Source organism: Bos indicus, chromosome 28 (genome assembly GCF_029378745.1).
Source record: "Bos indicus isolate NIAB-ARS_2022 breed Sahiwal x Tharparkar chromosome 28, NIAB-ARS_B.indTharparkar_mat_pri_1.0, whole genome shotgun sequence".
Taxonomy (NCBI): Eukaryota; Metazoa; Chordata; class Mammalia; order Artiodactyla; family Bovidae; genus Bos; species Bos indicus.
The window spans coordinates 40,494,059-40,521,538 of NC_091787.1; the positions used below are offsets into that span (position 1 = coordinate 40,494,059).

A 27,480-nucleotide genomic window follows, 5' to 3' on the forward strand; every position below is an offset into this window, starting at 1 on the left:
ACATTGGCGAAGCCTCTCATTGGTGCAGGGACAGAAGGACAAGAGCCAGACCGGCTCCTTTCAGTTTCCAAAAGCTGAGATTTTGATTATGAAAACCAAACTCCTGAGGTCAGCCCTGTTTGGCCCAAGGCTGCCAGGAGGCTGTTTCTCCTCCAAAGGCCTAAAGGTCAGAGGGGAACTTTGTGATGCAAAGAAGTGGGACTGGAGACCATATGACTCTGAAGGTGCAAGGGCCAGACTGGTGATCCCAGGGTCATAGCAATGACTGGGTATATGGATATTCACTGGAAAAATGATACCCCAGACCACCTGAGGGTCAAATATTGAAAAGCCAAGCTATAGGGCCTCAAAGCATGACAGAGCCTTAACCCTAAGGCCAAAGCACAGGGAAGCAACTTCTCCGAGATCGGAGTGGGTGTAGATCTGAGTGAAGAAACAAAATCACTCAACTCTTAAAAGGGTGCTCATCCCACAAGGCTGTGGGGACACTTCCCTATGTAACGTGTCCCGGTTCTCTCTAGGCGTTTCCAGCAGGAAACTGTCCAGCCAACCAAGCACTAGAATCGCTTCTCAGCCTGTCCCTCAGGTTGCTGCCCAGCTGAGAGGCGTGCTCTGCATGCACACTGGGTGAGGGGATGCACCTCCACTCCCAGGCATGTTTGAGAGCCACTTGGCCTGAGAAACTTCTCACAGCAGTCCACACCAAGGGGACAGAGTATAGCTGGTGCCCAGGAACACACAGATAGCATTTCTTCACCCCAGAGAAGAAGAGGGTAGGGAGCAAAGCCAAGTTTTATTATTAAACAACTTTAATCCAAATGCTGATTATTATTTGCAGTGTCTGAAGGCACAAAATATACCTAAAATGTATGGAATAGTCTAAACAGAGTTATAAATCCAAAGAGCAAAGCATGAAGGAAAAAAAAAAAAAAAAAGATACATTCTGAGCCGACACAGAAATCTGAGTTGGGAGGAATTTTTTTCTAGAGAACTTGCTTGAGTATCAGCCATTTCCCCTCATGCCAGGGATAGGATTTTTTTTTAAATTACATAAACATGGCGAGGAATAATACCATGAGTTGTTTAGATTTTTTTTTTATAAGCAAAATACCTTTCCTTTAAAGATCCACTTGTTCTCATTCTCTCTCTCTTTCACACACACACACACACACACACACACACACACCCCAGCACTCTCCTCTCCCTGACACCCATTCAAAGCAAACTGCCCAAGAAGACACCCATGGTATACTCCAGAAGACAGGTCATTTCAGGGAAAATAAAAACAGACTTGAGCGTGAAATAAGGCAGTGAGACCAGAATTTGATTAAGAAAATAGAGAAATATATATATGAAAAAATTGACCATCCAGGGAAGGCCCCCTCAAAGTGCTGATGGGAAGAAAATGAAGTCTGTTCTGCCCCAGGATTACCGTAGCCCACCTAAGCTTACCCGCTTGCATGCACCTGGCTGCAAACTCTACGCGCTCTGATTAGAGGAATGTCAATGGATTGTCTTGGTAGCACGAGTATCAGGCCATTCGCAGCATCCAGAGATAAATAACATAATTATAAACACTCCCCTCCCAGGGTGCTTTTAGCTGACTCTGATGCAGCCGTTCCTTACTGCTCAATCATGTCACACGGGACTTTGGGAAAGAAATCAATCCCAGGCTACTTATCACCTTCATAAATACATCTCTGGAGTAACTCCACAGGGCTATAGGAGAGGCAATCAATAGGACTTTGTATTTCTCCAGGACCACAGACCCCAGCTCTCAGCCCCGCCCCCATTACTGCTGGGGGAGGGAGCCCCGCCCTTCTTGGTGCCAGATGTGGGGTGTGTTCAGCACCATGGCAGGTTAGGAAAGCAGAGTCACCTTTGTCTTCAGAAGAAAAAGATCTAAAGTTACATATAGTTACATACAGCTTAGCGCACTTGAATGACTGCTTCTAGAGTCATTTCTTCTCCCTGATTCTATAGTTTCATTGCCCCAGAAAAGGCAATGGAGGGAGGCAGGGCTATCAGGTCGTCGGAGCCTGAAGAAACAGAGTTTCCTAGCAGGCTTATCAGCTCGGGGATAGAGCCGGAGAGCTCAGAGACTAGACGATGCCCTCAGCCAGGACAGCCCCTGCCATGGGCTGAATGACAGCCTGAGAGCTTCCGGTTTGGCGCAGGTGCCAAAGCAGGACGTGAAGTCTCATGCTGGGTTTCAGCCCTGTCTGGCAGACTGTCTGCGGGGTTTAAGACCCAGAGACATCCTTTCACTTTGGAGCTTCTTCTCTGGAGGCTGGGAATTACTTATCTCCGCATCACACAAGTCACGCTGTTCTTTCTGTAAGAGCCAAGGCTTCCTCTTACCTGCACGGTCCTTTTGATCTATGGTGGGCACTCGCATCCCCTGAGCACGAGTCTGCTCACCTCAGTACCTCTCTCCACTCCTCCAACAGGATGCTTTTACCCAAGTGAATATTCTCCCCCTACCTGGCTTCTCGCACCCTCCGCCTCACCTGGTCCACACACCAGACCTCACATCTTCCGATCCCCATGGGAGAAGCCAAGCCCACCTCTGCTCAGCCTCCCTGAGGCAATGGTGGGACCCACCCTCTTCCTCCCAGATTCCTTGTGGATGCTTCTTATTAAGAAAAGAAAGTCAAACACACACACACACACACACACACACACACACAAGGCCAACAGGATAACCCTAGAACACGTCGGCCTCCAAGTCCTCAGAGTCGGCTGCATCGGCCTGGGTGCTTCTCTCGGGCCCCCGGCACACCGCGATGTGAAGTGGGGTGACCAAGAGGACAGCTCCGGTCCCGGGAGCCTCCTCAGTCCCAGGCTGACTGGCACAGTGGATCCCCCTACAGCACAGGGACCCAGGGGTCAGGCCAACGCTGGCTCGAGGCTCACCCTTTATCTACGTGAGAGGAGTAAATGGAAAAAGGCCAGGGGCAGAGGAACACGCAGGAGCCACGAGACAGGGAAGGAGGCAGAGCCCCGGGCTCCTCTAAAGGGACTGGCTGGGCACCTTCCCCTCTCCACCAGCAGGGGGCGTCCTTTTCTGATCACCCCTCCTGCACTCGCCCTCGGAAAGGCCCAGGAACAGGGGGCTTCTTTGGCACTTCAGAATGATCACAAGTAATTTGCCATTTTATTCATATAGAACAAAATTTACAAAGTCATTCATACAGGTTTTGTTTTTTTTTTTTACTGACTTCGAAAATTGGGAATATTCAAAATACACTTTTACCCCACTCCATTCTGTCATTATTTACACGTATATACAAGAAAAATGAAAGAGTCTCTGTGTGTGTGTGTGCGCGCGCACGCGCGCGTGTGTGTGTGGTTTGTGTTGTAGTTTTCTGGTATTAAAAAGCTCTGCTGGTCGGGTGGGTGGATGGGCGGGCAGGAGGGCAGGCGGCGCGGTCAAATGGAGGTGCCGTGGGAGGTGTCCAAGGCCTCCGGAAGGACGCCTCCAGGCACGGGCTGGAAGGACATGGGGATGGGGGTCTTCACGGGGCTCTGGCGGAACAGCCCCCCGTTGGGCGACCTGTGTTTGCACTGCATGGAGGGCATGGTGGCCGAGCTGCTCAGTGGCAGAGGCAGGTTGCTGCTGGGCCCTGATGAGAGTGTCCGGCTGGTGCCGTGGCTGCTTTGCTCCGGCAGGAAGGTGCTGACCGAGAGCTGCGTGTTCTGGTACTCTCGCGTGGGCTCCAAGGCCTGGCTGGGAGCCAGGCCCCCCATCTCCAGGGCCGAGAGCTCAATGGACGCTGGGGAAATCTGCTTGTGAGCAATGTCTTCATCCATTAGACTATTCATGCGCCGATGGACCTGCTCCAGATTCACTTCTTTGTCCTAAGGCAGAGCACAGGAGGAGGGTCAGGCCAAGCCCTAACGGGAGCCCCAGCTGGTTTTCTACAAACTTTGGGAGGCTGGAGACCACAGCTTGCTGGGCAGTAGGGTAAAGCGGGGCCCCATTCCTCCCACCTTCCCCGAACCGCATGGCCAGCCCTCCTTACCTGGAATACCGATAGCCTAGGACACTGCTCCCAGGTAGCAAGGACCCAGCAATAAGGGCTTTGCAGCATTTGCCCCCCCAAATGCATTCTGCTCAGGACCAATCACACCCAGAGGCAACCCTTGGGAGAAGATGCTTTGAACAACTGACAGAAGCAATGGAAGAAAGGAGTCCCATGGAAATAAAAAGGTGTGGTCCTTGAGCCCCTGATATGCCCCATGGATTTGCAATTTAGTGTTTACAATGCTCAAAAGATCTGGTGTGATCATCCCCACTGAACACAAAAGGAGGCTTGGGTTCAGGAAAGTCAATGGCCTCCCTGAGCCATAAGCCCAGTGAGCAGCAGAGGCAGCATGGGAAGCCTGGAGTGCACGAAATCTTCAGAGATGCTGGGGAAGGGGCCTGTCCCTGTCTGGAAGCTCATGTGGCTGGGGGCCTGGATGAGGATGGGGCATGGGATGGTGAGGAAAGGGAATTCCCTGGGATCAGCTGTCATTCCTGATATCGTGAAGGTTTGAGGCTGCCGAGATGGGTGACCCTCACGGCTGATTCTCCATGTAGTGAATTGCATACCTCTTTTGCCATAAGGCAGATGGTATCAAGGAAAATATTTTGTTTGTTCAATTATTTATTGGCTTAAGAAACAGAACAAATATCACTGGTATTTTGTCTTCAATGTCAAAATAAGTCAAAGAGGCCAAACTACTTGATAGTTCCTTAAAGACAAAGACTATATATCTACTTCCTCAGTTTCTCCCCAGTGACTTGGGATACAAAACCAGATGTCCGTGGAAGAGCCATACCAACCCCTCAATGAGGTATTAGAAGCTGCAGTCCCATTTTCAGGCAGCATTAGGGCCTATGTGTCAGGCAAGGTTAGTCCCTCCACCTATGCGTCCCTGCTGTCAAACTCCAAGAGAAGTACCATGTTGAAGCTTTGCTCCAAAACAGGACATCACAGGCTGTCTAATGCCAGTCTTCATACAGCAGAGAGAGGAACCTGTCCCCTGCTGACCCTTAGGCTCGTTAGGAATAACCATGAGAGGTAAACGCCCTGAATATGATTTCAAATGAAGAAAGAAGGAGCCACACAAACCCAAGGGCCAGTTCAGTGAGTCTCGGGGCTCCTCTAAGGCTGGTTCCCCAGGAAGCGGCAAGCCTGAATAACTGGCATGAGCTCCCCTCTCAGAGGGGAAGTCTAACCCCCATGAAGTCTCATCCCAGGTTTCCTCAGGCAAGGAAGCTGCCTTTGGCGTCCACTCTGTGCTCCCAATGCCCCCTGGCCTGGAGGAGGCAGGGTCACTGCTCTCTCTACCACCTTGTTGAGGTCATGACCAGCACATAGGGCTTGGCTTCTGGTGGGCGATCTACTATCTTCCCCAGAACAAGAAATCTGAAAACACTCGAACAACAATGAGGAGCTCATTCCAGGCCATGAAAAAGAGGATAAAGAAAGCCAACTGGTGTGAGGGTGAAGGTACTATGGTGAGGAGATCGGACTGTAGATAGAATTTACATCAGAAATCACTGACATGGTCCCATCAGCAGAGCCAGGATTCCAGCGAACTGAAGCCCCACACAGCAGAGCTCAGCTTGCTGATGCTGGCAGACCAGCTCCAAGTATGGGACACGTCTGGGTGGCAAATGGGTGGAACTGGGGGAAGGGCACTAGGGCTTTACTCAGACTAAATACGGTACATACAACGTCTTTCACGGACTCCTTCAACAGTCTGTAAAATGTTAACAAACCAAATCCAAGTTCTCTTCTTAATTAAGTTAAAGCATGGTTAACCAAGCTCTGTGCTCTCTTGGTCTTTTCCCTGTGTTGTTTATATGCTTCGTTTCCATTTTTGAGTATTTGAGCAAACTCTGGGAGACAGTGAAGGACAGGAAGCCTGGCATGCTGCAGTCCGTGGAGTTGCAAAGAGTCAGACATGACCTGGCGACTGAACAACAACAAACTCTTATGTTAGACACTGGCTGTTTGACAGCCATCAAGCATCAATTCTCCCTTCCCAAGAAGACCTTACTTTATTTTGTTTTGTTTCACTTTCGGGAACTGCTTTTCCCCACTGGATAACAGTGTGGCTGTTCCCTGTCTACCTGTAGCCAAAAGGCAGGACCATGACCCAGGTAAGGACAAGAGAACTGCATCTGAGTTCTGAACAAAGAGATAAAGAGACAAAGAAGATGTTTGATGGTCCATGACGGCGACAGTTCAAGAAACTTTGCACTGCATGATCCCCCTTCTGGATCTTGCCTCCCAGCTCTCCAGACAAGCCTGGACTTTTGCGCGTTGCCAGGCAGGCTTCTCCAGGCTTCTCACGGCTGCTCTGAGCTCCTGATGAGCTCCTGGTCAGCGTTTTCGTGTGTCAGCCAGTGCACAGCTGTGCTGGTAAATATTTGTATCTACAGGCTATTTGCACTTCAAAATAAATGAAGGACACAAGATAAGTACCAGAAAGCCTGGAAGCTGGAGAAAGTGAAGGAGAATTTCGGTCATTTCTGAAGTTTAATAATACAAACTTCCCTTCTCCCTGCAGCCAGCAAAGCTAGAAGAATAAACAAGCTGAGTGCCTTGGCTGGCAGAGCCTTTAGCTGATGAAGGAAATTGAAGACCAAATAAGTGGTCCTGGGATCACTGGAAGAACTAGTTAGTTGTATAATCTTGCCTTTACTTCCTTTCTATGTTCTTTTCAGGGCTTTAAGAATCCTTTTGAGGATGGAAATAAGTAGTTTAAAAGTAGACTAATTTGGAGTAGGAAGTAAATGTTGTGGTCCCAGCTGTATTCACTCTGGAATCTGGCCTTAGAGAAGAGCTGGTGGTGGTTTAGTCACTAAGTTGTGTCTGACTCTTGCAAACCTGTGGACTGTAGCCACCAGGCTCCTCTGTCCATGGGATTCTCCAGGCAAGAATACTGGAATGGGTTGCCATTTCCTACTTCAGGGAATCTTCCCGACCCAGGAATCGAACCCAGGGATCCTGCATTGCAGGTAGATTCTTTAGTGACTGAGCTACAAGGGAAGCCCCCCTTCTCTCTTAGAGAAGAGATCTTGGCCCTTCTTTTCATAGTCAATGGAACACTCAGACAAGACAAGTATTCAGGAGATGCTCCTCACGTTGTTGGGGTCTATAGGTAGAGAAGGGATAACTTCCTGCCAAAGAAAGCCAGAGGGAGACAGAGAGTTGAGAACAGGGGAGCCCTCTTACCTATTGCCAGGGAAGCAGAGAAAAGGAGAGCTTTGGGGGAAGACAAACCAACCAACATCTTCCAAAGAAACATTTGTGAACAAACGAGGTCTCTAAGATGAAGTCCTTTAGCAGTGAAGGACAAGGGAGAGGAGGTTTGGTGGGTAGTGTTATAAAAGACGCAGGGCACAGGCACGAGTCTAGCATAATAATCACAGTGCTGAGGGGTCGGCCAGGTAACAGCAAAGCATCTAGACCAGCAGTCCCCAACCTGTTTAGCGCCAGGGACTGGTTTTGTGGAAGACGATTTTTCCCTGGACCAGGGCATGGGGGATGATTTTGGGATGATTCGAGTGCACTGTATTTATTGTACACATTATTTCTATTATTATTACATAGGCTCCACCTCAGATCATCAGGCGTTAGACCCTGGAGGTTGGGGCCCCTGATCTAGACTGCAGAGTGGATGTGAAGAACATCCAATTACCCTAGAGTCAGGATTTTGGAAATAAAGCACTTCAATAAGTAGTATTTTTAAATCCATATTTTTTCCTGCCTCCAATTAAGGACAAATGAAGCCGTTTCAAGGAGGCTGCAAAGCCTGCGGTGGGTCTCGTTTCCACTGAGGCTATTCATTAGCCTATAACCCCTCCACATCAAGACACAGAGAGAATGTCCACTCCGATTGAACAGACTTTCCATGCCGACCTTCCTACTCCAAATGGCAGTCAAGAAATCCATTCCCTCCACACAGGTGGGACTTCATTCTATTCAAAGTCTATTACTGTGGGTAGTGCCTGCTCAGTCACTCAGTCATGACCAACTCTTTGCAACCCCATGGACTATAGCCCACCAGGCTCCTCCCTCCTTGGGATTCCCCAAGCAAGAATACTGGAGTGGGTTGCCATTTCCTACTCCAGGGGATCTTTCTGACCCAGGGATGGAACCTGAGTCTCCTGCATCTCCTACATTGGCAGGAAGATTCTCTACCGGTGCACCCCCTAGGAAGCCCATTACTATTGGCAGACCCAACACAAAGTCACACCTGGAAGAAGAGGGTGCCATCTTGAGCTCCCTACGTTGGATGTTTAACTGGACAGGAAAATGAGTAGGCTTCCCTGGTGACTGAGACAGTAAAGAATCTACCTGCAATGTGGGAGACCCGGATTCGAGCCCTGGGTAGGGAAGATATCCTGGAGAAGGAACTGGCAACCCACTCCAGTATCCTTGTCAGGAGAATCCCATGGACAGAGGAGTCTGGTGGGCTACAGTCTACCAAAGAGTCAGACACGACTGAGAGACTAACACACACAAGGCAAATACCTCCCTGGAAAACACATGTGGCCCATTTCTGAGTCTCCCCATATGTTCCATCAGGCATCTGGTTAGGAGGCCAGAGGGGAAGTGCAGACAACGGGAGAAAACCACCTTCTTTGGAAACTCTGAAAACACTGTCTTCTTGGACCAGATTGAGCCCACATGAAGTCATTTCTGGTGCCCTCCTGGCCAAGGAAACAGGAGGCAGACATAATCTGCCTGCTCAAGGAAAGAGGCAGGAGTGATTTGAATAATTATCTATATTTTACACAAAATGGGGCATTCTATTATGTTATGCAAATTCAAACAATGGACTTTTTTATGTGCACTACATCAGTTTACATCCTCATTATCTCAAGGTTTCGGTGTTCAACCAGGTAATGACAGCTGTGGAAAGAGACTCAGAAGCTTGCTGCTGCATTCATTAATTTACTGTAGGTAACTGACCTAGTCAAACAGCCCTGAATAGGACATAAAATTCACTGATGGCATTTATTCATGAATCCTGCTGAATTCCAGCTCTGTGTTGGAATTAAATATGATAGCTCATGCACCAGCAGAGGTTACTGGAGACCCTCTCGCAGGCATTGTCTTGAAGAGACAGAAAGTTCTGTAATTGAGCTGCTGTTCACCAATGTGGAAATAAAACATTGTACTGGAAAACGGTAATTAACTAAACTATCATCTATGTAACAGCAGGTTACACGTGGGACTCATTAGAACCGACTTTATTTGGAGTCCAACAGCTCCTACTTTAAGTTAGGCAGGAACAAAATGGGATTAGGGACTTCCCACGTGACAAGGATGGTTGTAGGAGGTGATCTCCTGTTACCGCAGACCAACCAGGTGGTAAATAAGACTCAACGGACTGGGAGACACACATCATTGTGATCTTCTTAAGTATTGCTCCAAAGAATTGCTCAAGCCTAAAGGACTGGCTGGAAGTTTGAGAGTAATGATTCGGTAAAAGCAAAGAAGCTGGACTTTGAGTCAGTGAAGTGGCCGCAGGGTATGATGGGCAGTCCCTAACTTTTTTGGCACCAGGGCCCGGTTTCATGAAAGACAATTTTTCCATGGATCTGCGGGGAAGCGTTTCAGGACGATTCAAGCTCGCTACATGTATTGTGTACTTTATTTCTATTATTATTACCTTAGCTCCACCTCAGAACATCAGGCATCAGATCCCAGAGGTTGGGGACCCCTGTTTCAGAATGTTGTAGGAAAGAATTCTGGTGAGCTTAATTGCAGATTTTGTAGAGGAGGACCGTGAAAGGAGGGAGTCATAGACACCTCCCATCATATGTAGTAGCAGCAGGTACACATGGCGTGAAGGGACTTACCGAGGATACACAATTCTGTGATAAATGGAGCACCAGGATGACAGCCACGTGTGCCTGGTTTCAAACCTTGAGTTGTTTTCCGCTCAACTTCCCCTTGGCATGACAGTGTAAAGCAGTAGTTTTCCTCCTTGGCAGGCTATCAGAAGCACATGGGCAGCTTCTAGAAATTACAGTTGTCCTCAACTGCCTGAAACAACCCTTTGGAGAATGGAACCCAGGTATCTGTATTTCTAAAAAGCTCCAGGATGGATCACCTCTGATGTGCAGCCAGAACGGAAAGCCATTGATCCAGGTGCAATTACTCTACAGCAGTTTAACATTAATAACGTTTTCTTTATGGGATCCCAGACTGGTTCACTCGTTCAGTAAACACTTTGGAGCTCCTACTACCAGAGGAGCTAATGTTCCTCGTGAAGCATCCATCTCGGCCCCTGGCACATAGAAAGTGCTCGATATTTTATATTCATGACCCTTAATGAGAGGTCTCGCTGTTCCAGAGACTGAGCACAGTGATGGGAATACAGAGGTGGATAGTGCCAACAGACTTAAAGCAGAGACAGGCAGGTAAACCATCAGTTGTGATTTCGAGTCACACCCAACATGAGTGTATACACAGAGAGGTAAGGAGGCCCATGGCGACGGGCAAGGGGAGGTTTTACAGAGGCGAGTGATGTGTGAGTTGGTTCTGATATACATCCTGGTGTATGATAAGTGTTCAGTGGCCTCTTACTAAAAGGCGCACACGCTCACTTTCTTACCCTCATGCCAAGAGATCCGATAGTAGCAGTGTAGCCATTGAGCCAGGCTCAACAGTCAGAAGCTCGGAACCCTTCTGGACTGGGGCTAAACCTAATCCCTCTGGGGTTCAGAGGATATAAATACCTAGCTAGGAGCCAGGATTCTGGCTTAGGAAGAGTCCTCAGTTACACCCTTCATCCCCAAGCCATCTGGAAAAGCCAGGTAGGAACCCCTGCTCCTGCACACTCCTGCTGCCAGGCCCAGAGGCGGACACACAATCCCCATTCCAGTTCTGCCCCTACTACTTCTGAGTCCTGTTTCTCCAGGGACATGGACGCCCTCCTTAAATGTTGTGGAAGAGAATCAAAAGAGTGAAGAAGATAACATGGGAACCTGAGACTCATGTGGGGGCCTTGGGGGAAAAAAAAAAGACCCAGGTTCAGCTTTGAATCCATGGAGTGGGACCTGGGGGTCTATATTTCTAATAGTGCCACAGAGGCGGATCCCAAGTCTGGTTTGGCAAGGCTTCTTGCCTTGCCAACAGAGATGGCAACAACAGAGATGGCAGCCTTCAGACCAATGGCCCACAAGGAACTGAATCCTGTCCACAACCATGTGAGTGAGCTTGGAAGTGGATCTGGCCCCAGTAGAGCCTTCCGAGGAGACCCCAGCCCTGCTCAACAACTTGATTATATCAAGCGAGAGACCTTGAGACAGAAGACCCAGCTAAACTCCACTTGGGCTCCTGACCCACAGAAACTCTGAACTAAGTATTTCATGTTTTAATCCAATAAAAAGAAAAAGATAACATGTACTTTTCCTGGCATAGAGAAGGTATCCTAAGATGTGACTCCTCTTCCTCACAGCCCTTTCTGCCTATCACAGGGTCCTTGAGAGGGAGCAACCATTTGGGCACCATCCACCAAGCACATTCCCAAGGGTCAGATGCTGATTAAGGAAATTTATACATCATCCCTCATTGAGCCTCAGAGCAACACTGTGAGGCTGGCATAAAGGAAGAGGGCAAAGATACAGGAGAGGAAGTCTCTACATGCAGTTGAAGAAGCATTCGAGGATGGAGGTGGGGAAAGGTGTTCATTTAGGGGAATGTCCCCAGCAACGAATCTCCCCTGGAGAGCAGGAGCGCACTGCGGGAGTTTGCAGATAAAAGCCAGCCCGCTGGCCAGGATAGAGGAGCCTGGCTGCTGCTCCACTCCTACTGCCTGGCCCCTGCCCTGCCTCTGTCAGCCCCTGTCTGCAGTGGAAGCAGGGCCTGGGGGAGAGCAGACGCGGCCGGAAGCAACAAGAATTCCAAGCTCCCAGCCCAGTGACAGACGATTCATTCCCCCACTTCTCATGTCATCTCTCATTTGTGCAGTTCTCATCTTTATTTCATGAATATTTTATTCTCAGAGCAACAGCGCCACTTCCCCCATAAATCTACAGGGTGGCTCTTTACTGCATCTGCGGAGCGGGGTGCACTCACCTGCGCTGGATAACTACATAATCGTCTGATTCCTTGGAAAAAAATATGACCTCAAATCCACATGAATATTAAGAGGCTGAACGTACATTACTACTCTTCTCCAAGTAGGTGTCTAAACTCTGAAGACGTCGCGGCATAAGCTGTTAAATACGACCAGGACTCCACCCAAAGACAGGTTTCTGGCTTTTAAGAAATATGGCCAATGGCCCAAAATGAAGCATTCTAAGCTCAAGCAGACACTCTCACCTAATTGCAAATGCTGCTCCATAAAATACAGGCAACCAGTAACACAAAGTAGTTCTGGATTAAATACCATCATTATTTGTCAAAGGTTTTAAATATATGCCTCTAAAATCCGTTGTCTCAACCCCTTTCCTGGTTCCTGTTGCCTGTGATGAGCTATAAAACCTTTGGCCTGGCATCTAGTCCTTTAGAGCAAGTCTCTGCTTTGCACTCTCGCCTCCTCTACTTGAATTTCCTTGCTGATGCCTCAGAGCTCCGGAAGGTATGAAGACTCTGTCTACCCCACGCTGGTCACCCTACCCCAAAGGCAACATCTCCTCTTCAGCTTGAGGATCAGTACTGATCCGTCATCACTCAATTCTAACAACCCCAAGCCCCAGGAACTCTTCACTAACCAGCATCACTACCCTCTGTAACTCTACCATGTCCCATCTGGGCTGGGTGCCCCCGAGCCCTGGATGGAACCTGTAGTTCATTCCAGGATGGCCCTGATCAATGGACAATGGAAACCACTTGGCTGACCTCTGCCACATCTGCCCACATGAAGGTAAGCCCCCTAAGGACAAAGACTGTGTCCTTATAGGCATACTTGTTAAAGGAAGAAGGAGAGAGGAAGGCAGAAATTTCATTTGAAAACCAGAAACTCAGAAAACTGGAACATTCCCTCCTTTTACCATGTAACACCCAAATGGGCTGGAGGAAAGGCAGCTGTGTTTTATTCAACCTGCGTCTGCATCGACTCTCTTTCCTATCTGGAGCAGGCTAGCATCCCTGGGCAGAAAGTTTCACGTTTTCTAAGCACTGCATCCTCTTGGGTCTGAGATCCTGGGCTTGTGTAGAAGCCAGACAGGAAGATGGGATACTTTTCAGACAAGAAAGGAGCCGTTCCTCTCAGCTAGCTCATCTCATGCTTTCTCTGGTCTTCCTCTCCTTTCACCTCTGCCTTCTATGTCTCTCAAGTAATCCCCCACCTGCCTCCCCACCCTGACCCCCCGTCACCTCTCTCTCACACTGACAATTCATCTGGGCTGTCCAGGCTGGACCTGGCACTAGATACTGAACCAGGGGATGAGAAGAGACATGACTGGAAGCAGACAAAATTGCCTCTCACAGAACCTGCTCGCAAGGGACATTCTGGAGGAGTGGGCCTGTGTCTTCTGGGCTCCACACTGCCTGTGACGTCCTAGCACAGTGCCTCCGTGACAGCGCATTGCTCAGCCAGCCGGAAAACCTGTCCTCCTCCCCTAACCAGAGGGACGTTTGCTATAAACTTCACTGAAAAATTTCCAGTAGCAAAAGAAGCTCAGGACAGAATCATTAACTGTTCCTTTCAGTGGGCCTTCCTCAAATATTTCCTCAAAATATTTCCTTCCTTCTCTCTTATGGCCCAGGAGTGACAGGAGAGCCCTGCGTCTGTGGGAAACTCTAGCCTTTATTCCTTAACATGGAGGTTTACAGGTGATGTGAGAGAACGATGGATGTCCTCAGAACAGTTCAGACATGCTGAATCAAACAGCAAGCTCTTTCCAGGAAAATCTAAGCATGACAGCAAAGAGCTCACTGCCTGCTATGAAGGGTGGGTCTGCCCTCACTCCCAGCCGTGCCAGGGACTCTGTTACAGACTGAGGTATGGGCCCATGACCAGTCAGCCTTTCTAGGCTGCAGAAGGGTGTCCATGGTGATGCTGCCTCTCTGAACGTGATGCTGGTTACTTCATTGCTCCTTGTTTGAAATTTACACCTGCTTGTGTCAACATCATTTGTAAGCAAAGCTGTGATTCAAGAAGTAGCTGAGATGTATGTATCAGGTAAGGACAATGCTACACTGGAGTGGCTGGGCTTGTGCCACCGTGCCTGGGCATAGTTTCCACCAGGAGAGCATCATTACCAAATGATTCACCTTGCCACCCTTCCTTAGGGGCATCGGTTCCAAGAGAACTTCCATGAGGACTTTATACTCCACCCTCCCCACCCCTGCCACCCCAAACCCCAAAAATATTGAGCTTGAAAACCAGCAAAACCCCAAAAGAAGGAAGTGTGGAGGGCAGAATCAGCTGTGGCTGGCACACACAGGAAAGGAATGTGCCCAGAAGCTGAAATCAGAACAAAGCCACAATGGGCCCTGTGCTGGGTGTCCCTGGAGGGACAGAGGCAGGGCTGGGCCCCTGCAAGGAGGAAGAGAGGAAGAAGGGATGATGAGGGGATGGGAGCCGATCCCCCTTCAACATGCTGGGAGAGCAGGGCTCGTGGCCCTGGGTGAACAAGGAGAACCAGGAAGGAATGCAGTTTCCTCTCTTACCCTACAGCTGGTCTCTCCAGGTCAGGGTGGAGGCACATGGGCGGGGCAGGGTGGGGAAGGGCTCTCTGGCGCTGCTCATGCTGTACCCGCTCTATAGATAGATACACGACTTTAGTGGCTATGCCTGCTGCCTTGGCATTCTGTTCAAGCATGAAAACACCCCCTTCATTTGTTCTGTGGCTTTCAGTACAAAATAAAACAATGTCACCATTCCCCAGTATAAAACACTGCTGTGTGCAGACAAGTGGTTTGGGCAAATACTATCTAGAAGAGAACCACCCGCCAAGTCGCCCAGGGGACCTTTCCTGCCTCTAGGCTGCAGAAAGGAGAAGCAGGGCCCAGGAAACGGACCTCTTTGGGGGTCTCCTGGTGGCACCGGTTGCTGTTCCACCACAACTCCAGGGCAGCCACCAGGCAGGCGAGGAGGAGGCCAATGGCCAAGATACAGAAGACTCCAGCGAAGCTGTGCAGCTTGAGGGACTTGCCATCCGCCTGGGCGCTGGCGTGGCTGGTGAGGTCGCAGCGGCCCGTGTGCGGCCACCACTTCTGCTTGAGCACATCCAGGTCTCCAGTGTCCTGAAGCTCCAGGATCCTGCAAGATACACCCCATGTGAGCCACAGCGCTGGCCTCATCCACACAAGCTTGGCGCCCTGGTCCCTTCCCCACCATGCCGGCCCCTCCACAGACAACGCTGCACCATCAGAGTGGCTCTCTGTCTCGGCTTTTCACTTTCCGATTCATTCTCCACTCTACTGTCAAAGCACCATTCTCAAAGCACTTAGCAGATTTCGTCATTCTCCTCCTCAGAGCTCTCATGTCCTCTCCCACCCTGTCCCACTGCCCATGGACCAAGTCCAATAGCAAACCATGTAAGGATCCTTCACGTGGGAGCCTGGGGCAAACTCTGAGGATAAAATCAGTAAATTACAGAAATGGATGATGCAAACACTCCGACTGTGGACCTGCTAAAAGGCTCTCTTTCAAATGTCAATTCACTACATCCTAAGTCTCTCCTACTAGAATCCAACAAACCGTTCATTTATTCACTCATTTGATTTGAGGAGCATCTGGTTTGTGCCAAGTACAACATTCAACGCTGCTGAGAGCACAGTCTAGACACACCTACTTGGACACTGAAATAATTAGATGAGTCAGTGTAGAGACAGAAGCTGTGATCAATACAACAAAATTAAAGTAGAGGTGTGAAGAAAGGGTGCAATGGGATGGCCTGGACTGGGGGGTGTGGTGAGACCTCATCAAGGAGCCAACAGTTCACATGAGTTTCGCATACCTATGTGCCAGGAAATCTCCTAAGTGCTTGACAAACTGTTTAATTCTCATGCCAGCCCTTTGAGAAGGCTACTTCCATGTCCCCATTATTACAGAGGGGAAAATGAAGGCATAGAAAAGTGAAGTCTGGTGCCATGGTGGCCCGCAGCCCCATCCGTCCAGTGTTGACATGAGCCGCCTTTCACTGAGAACGCAGTAGGGACTGACCATTTTATATTGTTTAAATCCTCACAACAGCCTGAAAATCAGTTTCTAGGTTTACAGATGGGAGACCTGAAGCTCAGAACCTAGATAACTTGCCCCCAGTTGCAATTAGCAAGGGGTAAAGCTGCTGCTCAGAGCTGGATCACACTGACCCAGGGGGCCATGCTGTTTCCAGAATGCCAGGCTGCTAAATGCAGTCAGCCTGCTCTCCTCTCCAAGAGTCAGTTCCAGCCTAGGGCATGCGAGACTGACCAGAGAGGGGCTGTAGGGCTGGTTTCCTGCTCCTCCATTCACTAACTGAGATGTTAGGCAGGCAGCTTCACTCTGCTGATGCTTCCCTTCTTCCTGCTCTTTATAATCGTATGCATTTTTATGCCCAATATTATTCCAGGAAGAATGTAAGGCAATGTATAGGAAAACAAAGAATAAAAAAAAACAAGCAGATTCAAAGGAAAATTTAAATACATAAGCAATAGAGGAAAGATAAAACAAGCCATGGGCACAGAATGACTCCTGGAACAAGGCTAAACTAATGCACACCATAATAATCTCTACTCCTGCCTGTGAGTAAACCAGAGCGATAATAGCCACTTCCTGAAGCCAGTCCTTCTATTTTCCAGACAGATATAATTGCAGGTGCTTTCCTGTAGTCAATAGCCGTGGAGCCTGCTACACAGTAGGTGCTCTATAAATGGCTATTAAGTTGCTAAACATTTGCTGAATGCCTACTCTGCACGCCATGGTCCACAAAAGGGCTACAGCATTCAACCCCAGTCTCACACACACACACACACACACACACACACACACACGCTGTAGCCTAAAGACCCAGTCCTCTACCAAAGCAAGGCAACACACATTGGTATTCAGGAAAATATCTTAGTTCTTGGGACTCAGGGAAGGAAGGCTACAGAAATTCCAGAGAAGCCTGGGATCTGCTATTTCCACAGGACCCTTTTTCTGTCAATGGCATGGAGTATTCGTTGTTTTCCGAACCTGCCATCTTCCTCCTCTCAGGCATGCCCCACAGAGGGGCGGCTCACCATTCTGCCTGAATCGTATAATGGGGCCTCTTAAAGAATCACTGGCAGCAGTAAGTCGGAAACCTGAAGTCCTGAGTGTTTCCCCCAGGTACAAACCCATCTCCCCAGGTGAGGGAAGTGGGGGAGGTTTGCAGCCCAGGAAGGACAACACTTCAGGGGGCCAGTACAGTCAGCAGGGGACATTTACTTACAGTCACAGAGCACGTGGCCTTCTGATGAAAGCAGGGAGTAACGAATCACTTCCTGCTGAAATATCACAGGAACTGGACTAGCCACTGCTGTTCATGTCCACTGAACGATCTAGCTGGGAACCAAGCTTTCTCCTCTCCGGCGTGTCAGTGTTCACTTCAGTAGACTTTCAAGGGATCTCTGAGCAGTTTGAGTGCATGGGGACTGTAAGCCCTCTGTAGTGGGGCCCCTGCACTTCTGTGAGCACTGTCTTGGGGCACATTAGCTGTCTTGGTGGTGCTGATGCTGTTGTGCCGGTCCCACAAGTCCCCTTACCATCTGCTTCAGAGAGGTGATCACAGGTAGATGGCCTGGGGAATTCCCTGACCAGCCCCTCTCAGAAAACCAAATAGGGTAAACCTCAAGAACGCCATTGTCTTATACATCTTGGAGCAAAGCCATCCTTTCTTTGTGCCTTAATCCAAGCAATTGACGAACCACTCCTCCTCCTTCTCTCATATGTCACCCTTCTCTGCTCCGGGGAGCAAGGGAGGCAGAGGATACACATTTGATTAAGTTCTAGAGAAAACCCGCAAGCCTCACTGAACTTAGTTCTACCCCTTTTCTCAGTTTTGCAAACAAGCCACTGGACGAATGAGTTGCAGGCACTCCTCCTCGGCTTTTCCCTGAAGGGGTTTAGGCTTGGGTGCTCATGGTCAGAAGAGCCCGGTCGACATCTAGGAGGTAGGAGGAGGTAGTAAGTCTCAGAGATCTGACAGCACAAGGGCACAGAACTGGGGCTTGGAGGACCTGCTTTCTCCTCTCAGCTTTGCCAGTAGCTGCCTGAGCCGCCCTCAGCACACGTTACCTCTCTGAGCTTCAGGATGTTAAATGAGTGGTCTTTAGCAACTCTGGCCTCTCCAAGTGGATGCTCTTCCAATTCTGGAAAGCATGCGCTCACCAGGCAAGAGGGGGCTGCCCCTAAACCCCAGTGACCCCTGGCCTTTTCATCTGGATGCTTTAGCCACAGTCTGGATTTTAGTAGATCAAAGCAGAGCTCTTGTTCTGCTCCCTCACTGGCCAGGATATCACCCCACACACATACATGAGTGGTGGGCTTAGACGTCCCTGGGGACAAGAGCCCCTGTTAGCAGGCTGGCTCCTTGGAAAAGGCCACCAAGCTCACCCATGCTCTTCACCTACACCCTCTCGGTGGGGCCAGGTAACCTGATCAAAGACTAAGGAAAGTTCCTACGGGGGAGCGAGAAATGGATGACAAGACACTATCTTCCTCAAGGAGGCTGGCCAGGTGTCCAGACCGAGCACTCGGAAACTTGATCACGCCCAAGAACCCAGAGAAGATTAAGCTCAAGGGATGGACTTGCCCCGGAAAAATCTAAAGAGGAAGTAAAGAGGCCAATGCAAACTAGATCTGCATAGTCATTGCCAGTGGATGAGGTCTACGGGTCTTTGCTTAGTCCAGAACACTCCTGTCTACAGTGTCATTCCCCCTGTTGCTGTTAAGTCACTTCAGTCGTGTCTGACTCTGCGTGACCCCATAGACGTCAGCCCCACCAGGCTCTCCTGCCCCTGGGATTCCCCAGGCAAGAAAACTGGAGTGGGTTGCCATTTCCTTCTCCAATGCATGAAAGTGAAAAGTGAAAGTGAAGTCGCTCAGTCGTGTCCGACTCTTAGTGACCCCATGGACTGCAGCCCACCAGGCTCCTCCATCCGTGGGATTTTCCAGGCAAGAGCACTGGAGTGGGGTGCCATTGTTGTTCCCCCACCTTCCCCCAATATGCCCACCATTGCTAGTGTTAATTACCAGGAAGCTGATCTGGACAGGATGGGGAGGAGGCAGGCAAGTGAGGGCCAGGTCCCTCTCCTGCCACAGCAGGTAGCACCTGCTCCCTCAGGCCCTGTGCAGGTGAATATGGAGTCAATTTGCTTCTCTGGCCCCACTTGTGTTCACATTTCTACACCAACCTGTCCCATTTAACATTTATCTTAAGAAGTTATCACTGTGACCTTGCCAGATCCAATTAATCTTTCATTTAATTTTAAATTACTAGCTATCTCCAGCTAACTCCTATTCAACCTTCAGGCCTCAGGTGCCACCTCCTCCGGAAAGTCCTCCCTGGTCTTCTGGGTCTGGTCAGATGCCCTCCTCTACCCTCCTCCACCCCCAGAATATCCTGTCTCACTGATTGTCCTGTTCCAGCATCGCCTGCTTACATCTCAGCTCCCACTAAGACTATGCAGCTTCATGGGAAGGCAACATACACTTCCTCTTTTTACTCTAGGACCTGGCCCAGGATGATGTGGGGATGTGGTATGGGGAGGAGCATGCATTGGTGCACAGTCGGCGCTGAAGAAAACGTGGTGAATCACCAAGTTTGTGTTGGCTCTCATGCCCTGAACAAAGGTTAAACCCCACCCCGGCACAGGTGCTGTCGGCCTCTCCTCACTGACCACGCCTACCTCTGCGAGAAGAGATCCCTGTAGGGGCTGCCGTGCTGCAGGGCAATGCCATAGCCCTTGCTGCTCACACTGTTGGCAATGACGGTCACAGAGCAGTCATCATCCGTCAGCGCTGCATACTCCACCACGGCCACATCCCACAGAAAGGCATAGTTCCCCTTCTTTGCCTGAAAGAGCAAAATCACCTTGCGGTTAGGCAGACCTGGCCTCCCGTAATAGTTTTGAGCAGCGAGAAATCTCAATGGCTGGATTTGGGGACCCTCCTGAACGGTCCTCCTGCCCAATCAGCTGGCACAGCAAACTCTCCTATTTTCGGATCTGCAGAGTCCACCCCTGGTTGATGCCACTCACTGCGATTGGACATAGAAGGATGGGATGCTATCTCTGCACATCTCCAGAAAGACGTGGGTAAGGTGAGCTATACGTGGGCTCTAAGCTAGCCCCTGGTTGCAGCAGCATGTACCTGTTTCTCAGATTAGCAAGCTCACCTTGGAGACTGCAGAAAGTCTGACCCCAGGGAACTGAAATTTCTTGATCAGCAATTTAGAGGGCTGCACAATAGTATTCATTTAATTTCCACTTAGAACTTGACTGAACCCTGCTTTAGGAGAAGAAGGGAGACAGCCCTAGGATCAGTGTCCCTGAGTAGCTGCAACTTGGTATCTAAGTCACAGACTTCCTCTGCCTGGGGAGGAATCCATTAAGGATAGGGTCTTGATTGTTATGGAGCCACAAGAGTGTACACACACACACACACACACACCCCTGTAGGTTCGCATTCACACACAAGAACAGAGTTCTGGTGTCAGTATCTCTATCCCCACACAACAATGGCAGATTATTCCATCAGGAACTTGCCTTCGGCCACAGCTCAAGCCCTTTTCCATCACACCCATCCATAGCAGACTTTAAATTCTATGCAAGTGTGCTAAATTGCTTCAGTCGTGTCAACTCTTTGCGACCCTATGGACTGTAACCTGCCAGGTTCCTCTGTCCATGGGATTCTCCAGGCAAGAATACTGAGTGGGTTGCCATGCCCTTCTCCAGGGGATCTTCCTGACCTTGGGATGGAACCCTTGTCTCTTATGTCTCCTGAACTGGCAGGTTTGTTCTTCACCACTAGCACCACCCCCTGAGCCATAATCCTGACTTAGCCTGGAGTTTAGGCCCTCATAAGGAATGTGAGCTGCTTGCTTTTTGGAAGAATATAGACACTGTCACTTGGCCAGCTTAAAACAGAGCATCAGGTTCTTAGTGAAGGAAAGAGCCTGGTTTCAATTCTCTAGTGAACAGACAGACACCTTGAGCCCTCTTCTTTCCTACTCCAGCTCATACTAGATGCTAGAAGATTCCAGTCTGGGGTGCTGATGGGGCTGAAACATCGCAGGTCAAGCTGGGAAGCCACAAGCCTCGTGATACTGTCAGGGGTATTATTCCACTTTCCTGCTTTTGTTCAATTGAGTCTTCCTGTCCACTGAGATTTTCCAGAGAATGCCATAGCTGCTTTAGATGAAGTCTGTCTAAATTTTGCTTCTTTGGGGGCCCTAAGTGCCCATGGGCCATGGGGCATGCGTGCTCATCTGTGTCTGACTCTCTGTGACCTCATGGACTATAGCCCACCAGGCTTCTCTGTGCATGGAATTCTCCAAGCAAGAATACTGGAGTGCATTGCCATTTCCTTCTCCAGGGGATCTTCCTGACCCAGGGATTGAACCCACATCTCTTAAATCTCCTGCATTGGCAAGTGGGTTCTTTATCAGTTGAGCCACCAGGGATGATGGCTTATCTCCTCCTCAGGAATTTTCCATCTGAAGGATTTGTGGACAGAGTGTGGTGGCCTCCCTCTGCCAGGAATAGCCATTCACACAATTGTGCCTGACGACCTTGTAAGAAATGACACACACCACGCCACCCATTGATGTTCACCTCAGGGAACAATCCAAATATTACCTCAGAGCCTCTTTCCTTGGCCAAGTCAATTTCAGGAGTCCCTAAAGGGCGTTGACCCAGGTTGCAAAATTACACTCATCTCTCTCCTTCCACATGGGAAGATAACAGTCTTTGAAATTTTTTCCTGCTGGCAAACATGTTTTCTCATGAAAAGATATACATTTTCCACCTCTTAGTAACCGAGTTTCTCGACAAAATGTTGACTTATGACCTAATATTTGGCTTCCACCCAACTCTGGAGCATTTCATAACCCATGTTCACAATTCAGCATGACAATCAGACATTGTTATTTGCACGCTTTCAGAAGGGCATGTCATGCTGAAGGAAGAATTAAGATCAAGTTCGATTCTGTGTTTCAAGTGATGTCCCAAGAAGAAGAAAGAAATAAGCTGGCCCAGCTCAAGTGGAAACTGACTCTGACAAAAGCCTGTTATGGCCATTTTAATGGGCCACTTGGATCCGTCAAGCCACGTGCATCTGTGGTTCCAGTTTGTTCTAAGAGACAGATGAGCACAGATGCCTGAAGGAAGCTGCATCTATACTCCTGGTGCCTAAGCTGAGAATGCAGAAAACATACGGGAGGGATGCTGACAATGTCTCAGCTACAAATCCCTGCTAACCGGGAAGGTAGTCAGGGCAAGAAAATAGAAGTCCTCCTTCTTGAGTTTTCAAATGACCACACTCACTCACTCTCCCTGTTTGGAAACAGGGCCTACATTTATTACCATATAACTTCTTCGAGAAGCATGTGGCTAGTCCCTAATCTATAGGATGATGCCAGAACAGGGAGGACCTGGGGAGCCTTAGCTGCCACACCTTATATGTGGGCCAACTCAGATGCTACAGTTGTAAAGGGACTCTATCCTTAGAAAATACTCTTCATCTCCAACATCCCTTCCTCAGCATCCCAGAGCTTCCTGGGTCCTCCTTTCCTAGCCCCAGTCTCATGCTGTGTAAAATGCACCACCAAAACCTTCCCTGAGCTTCCCAAGTCCATCAGTTTCCAGGACAACTTCCCGGACCTTGCTGACAGCTCCCCAAGCTTCCAGATGTGTCACAGCCCCTGTATGAGACAGAAGGCTTCTTGGGCAGGACCATACCCTCAGGATCACTTTGAACACCAGCTATAAGAAGCCCAAAACATGACATCCATCATGGCTATATCCCCTGTATATAAACCCTCTTCTTGCTCCATGCAGAATGAATGCCCCACAACCTCCCTAAGACTCTTCCTTTGGGATCAGAATCTGTTTTCCAGGTGGCCCTTAGTAATTATGTATCCATCTTTTTACTCTGTGCTGCTTATCCAAAATGTCTAGCTTCTCCATATGTGGGGTCCGTCAAATATATCAAAAATCTGCTTCCGAGAGACCCAAGAGTTTCCTCGTTTTCTCTCCCCTCCTATTGCAGGCTCATCTTCTGTTTTTCTTGAGTCTGAGCATCTCTACTCATTCTACTCATGGTTCCCTCCTCTGCAGCTCAGCCCCTTATCTCACCACTGCTACCACTGTGAAGGCATTTCTACTGCTCCCCCTCCACCCTGCATCCTCCTTCTCCTCAACTCCATGCCAGAGACCTCTCCCAATGTGGCATATTTGTTGTTTCCTATTTATATTAGCTACTTCTTTCTGTTGCGGATTTCCCTCCAGTCTCTTGGGGAGACAGAGTATTGGCAGGAATCTAGTCTCTTCTCAACTGTGTGCCACTGGCTGTTCCTCACAGAGAAAGAAAAGGGTGAGCCAGACACCTTCCTGCAGGAGCCTGGGAATGCCTTGGTTACATGGAGCAACACTCCTACAGGTGGCTCTTTTGCCACTTCCTGTTCATACGAACTCATCCTTTCTTGCGTCTCCAGGCCCTGTCCTTCCCCTACTTCCCAGGCAGCTGTGGGGAGTTAACTGGAATTTTATCTGAGATTAGGAGTAATAGGCAATGCTGTTGCTCAGTTGCTAAGTCGTGTCCAGCTCTGTGTGACCCTGCAGAACACCCGACTCCCCTGTGCCTCACTGTCACCTGGAGTTTGCTCAATAGGCGGTGAGCTCCTCACAAATAGATTATTGACATTCATCTTTAAAGCTTGGGAAAGATGAAAGCGGTACCATAGATTTGTATTTTGCATTAAAACCAAACAGAAACAAATACTAGATGTCATACCTCTAATGAGCTAGATTACCTCTGGCTGGCCTATTTAAAATATTAAGTGCATTCCTCATTTCTAATCACTGACTGACCGTTTTGTATGCATGTTAAAGGTAATATGCCAGTAGATGGGCAGGAATGTTACATAATGGAGTGGGATTAGTGAGGATTCTTAGGACAAGTTGATGGAAATATTTTCTTTAATCTTGTGACACAATCTACGCTGTAACACACTGCATGTCACACACACACACACACACAGAGACCCGATTCTGTCTCCACTGTCCTGTGTGCTCCCAGGGGCACCTCTGCGTGTCCACAGAACACAGAGGCCTGCCAGAGCTCTCCAGTTCCTCGGGTCACCGGCTCCCTGACACAACCCAAACAACCTGGGAAAGTCTCCCTTTTATTCCTAGCCTGCATCTAGACATTTGGCTTCATTTCACTCTTTTCTTTCCCTACAAGAAACAGGAAAGGCATTTGGCTCACACATACAAGAACAGATGTGAGGACTCTGGGGAAAAGAGGAGAGAACAGCTTTGACACTGGAGAAAGTCAAGGGCATCTGGGCATTCATTCCCAGGATGCCAGGACAGCAGCAGGTACACAGACCGCCCCTAGTTTGTCTCTCGGGAAGCATCTTAGCAAACAGGATCCAAGGCCATCCCTGAAGCCCCCTTCCTCCAGCCACACACTGGTGCACTACTACAGATGAACGGGGACTCAGACCACAGGGCTATCTGACTCCAGTGCTTAGAGCATCTTCCCTTCATTTGCAGGGACATGATCAGCCTATTTTGCTGGAGGAAGGTTGGGCACCATATACAGAGCCACAGGTGAGCTGGGATATTGGATGACTCATCTCCATGGCTGCACACTGGAAATAAAACGAGACTGCATCGCCCTTCACTGCACCACTGATTCGGCCCTCCCCAGAACTCACTTGGGGCACGAACTTTCTGAGACAACAGCCTTGGAGGCAAGAGCTTCACAACACTCTCCTACTCCATCCTAACTGCATTTGGAAAGGGAGAAGTAAACACATTATCCCCCCCAAACAAGAATGCAGTTGCTACAAACCTCAAACACAAATGCTCTCAAAAAAGAAATGCTAAAGGAAATCAGGCATCTGCATTGCCAGATCCAGGGTAGGTATGAAGTACCTGCTGGATGCTGGGTTGTCAGAAACCTGATTCCTTTTCCATGGTACAATTCTGAGGGGCTGAACATGAACCCCATTTTCCAGATGAGGAAACTGAGACTCAGAAAAATGAAATGACTTGTCCCAAATAAATCCAGATAGTGAGTAGTAGAGCCAGGAGAAAGGCTGTCATTGCCATTCCCGTGGGTTCTATCACCAGCGGCATTCCCCTGGGAAGTGCTCAGAGGACCAGGCACCACAGCAGTTTCCCCAGTCCTCCATTTACACATCCGAGCAGGGCAGAGAGCAGAGCAGAGGTTTCTTTGGCCCCAGGAACTGTCTTCCTCCAGCTTTAGAGGTGGCTCGTGGGATGGCTGACAGCTGTGAGGGAGGACACAGGAGCCTGTGCCGTCCGCGGATGGGGGTGTTAGGGTATGAGGGACGCCATGGAAAGCTGATGCAGACTCATGGGCAGTAACCATCCAGTGACACATTATCCACCCTTGACCCTCACAAAGCAGAGCTCGGCATCCCAAATTTTAGCTCCTATGGTCTGTTCACAAAATGACAACGCATCGCCACAGGTAGCCTGAATCCTGGCTACATTGATCTGTTATTACGAACAAGGCCAAGTCACAAGATGCAACAGTAAAATCTAGACTATCTATGCAGAAAAGGACAATTTTACAGTCTGCTGGTAGGAATGTGGCTGGCATATTTCTGGAACAGCAATGCGGTGGGGAGAGTCAAATGCTTTTAAAATGTGCATATGTAGCAAATCTATCCTTAGGGATTCACTCTAAGGAATTAGTTTCAGAAAAGATGTTTGTACAAAGAGTCTCAGGGCACTGTTTAAACTAGCAAGAATTGGAAATAATTTAAATGCTCAACAATTGAGAATCAGCTAGGTAAATGATGTGTTAGATGATGGAATATTATGTTACCGTTACTATGCTGTTTTAAAAGAACATACTCTGCCCATGCTGAAGAAGAACCAGCTTGGGTTCTGGACTCCAACCATATGGATACGAATACCAACTCCACTTTTGCTGGCTGTGTGAGTGCCAATAATATTCTAACATCTCTGAACCTCAGTTCCCCTGGATGGAAAATCGTCCATACTTCAGAGTTATGGTGATCCAACATGCTTAGGGTTTTACCTGGCATAAATGGTAACCAGTATTATATTGTTTGGTGAAAAAGAATCTGTGCAATAGAGTACTTACATTGTGATATCCTTTTAAAATTATGTAAGAACTAACTTATATGCAGAGTACATCATGAGAAACGCTGGACTGGAAGAAACACAAGCTGGAATCAAGATTGCCGGGAGAAATATCAATAACCTCAGATATGCAGATGACACCACCCTTATGGCAGAAAGTGAAGAGGAACTCAAAAGCCTCTTGATGAAAGTGAAAGTGGAGAGTGAAAAAGTTGGCTTAAAGCTCATCATGGCATCCGGTCCCACCACTTCATGGGAAACAGATGGGGAAACAGTGGAAACAGTGTCAGACTTTATTTTTCTGGGCTCCAAAATCACTACAGATGGTGACTGCAGCCATGAAATTAAAAGACGCTTACTCCTTGGAAGGAAAGTTATGACCAACCTAGATAGCATATTCAAAAGCAGAGACATTACTTTGCCAACAAAGGTCCATCTAGTCAAGGCTATGGTTTTTCCTGTGGTCATGTATGGATGTGAGAGTTGGACTGTGAAGAAGGCTGAGTGCTGAAGAACTGATGCTTTTGAACTGTGGTGTTGGAGAAGACTCTTGAGAGTCCCTTGGACTGCAAGGAGATCCAACCAGTCCATTCTGAAGGAGATCAGCCCTGGGATTTCTTTGGAAGGAATGATGCTGAAGCTGAAACTCCAGTCCTTTGGCCACCTCATGCAAAGAGTTGACTCATTGGAAAAGACTCTGATGCTGGGGGGGATTGGGGGCAGGAGTAGAAGGGGACGACAGAGGATGAGATGGCTGGATGGCATCACTGACTCGATGGACGTGAGTCTCAGTGAACTCTGGGGGTTGGTGATGGACAGGGAGGCCTGACGTGCTGCGATTCATGGGGTTGCAAAGAGTCAGACATGACTGAGTGACTGATCTGATCTGATCTCTGAAGAACTAACTTTTTTTGTTTAGTCACTTAGTCATGTCCAGCTCTTTGTGACTGCATGAACTGCAGCACACCTGGCTTCCCTGTCCATCACCAACTCCTGGAGCTTGCTCAAACTCATATCCATTGAGTCAGTGATGCCATTCAACCATCTCATCCTCTGTTGTCCCCTTCTCTTCCTGCCCTCAGTCTTCCCCAGCATCAGAGTCTTTTTCAATGAGTCAGTTCTTCACATCAGGTGGCTAACTATTGGAGCTTAAGCTTCAGCATCAGTCTTTCCAAAGAATACTCAGGATTGATTTCCTTTA

At 48.8% G+C, this 27,480-nt stretch overlaps 1 protein-coding gene across 6 annotated transcripts in view; it reads right to left on the reverse strand.

The window, feature by feature from the left end:
- Positions 1-3,138: 3,138 nt before the first annotated feature.
- Positions 3,139-27,480, reverse strand: part of GRID1 (glutamate ionotropic receptor delta type subunit 1) — a 687,130-nt gene continuing 662,788 nt past the window's right edge. For 5 of the 6 annotated variants that reach the window (XM_070782157.1, XM_070782155.1, XM_070782153.1 and 2 more), the window contains 3 exons: positions 19,824-19,990; positions 14,988-15,228; positions 3,139-3,861 (listed from right to left, as the gene is read on the reverse strand). In XM_070782157.1, coding sequence (XP_070638258.1) covers positions 3,433-3,861; positions 14,988-15,228; positions 19,824-19,990 — 837 coding nt within the window. In that variant the 3' untranslated portion in view covers positions 3,139-3,432. Of the gene's footprint in view, positions 3,862-14,636; positions 14,728-14,987; positions 15,229-19,823; positions 19,991-27,480 lie in introns of all 6 variants that reach the window. The other variant, XM_070782156.1, reaches the window with a different exon arrangement.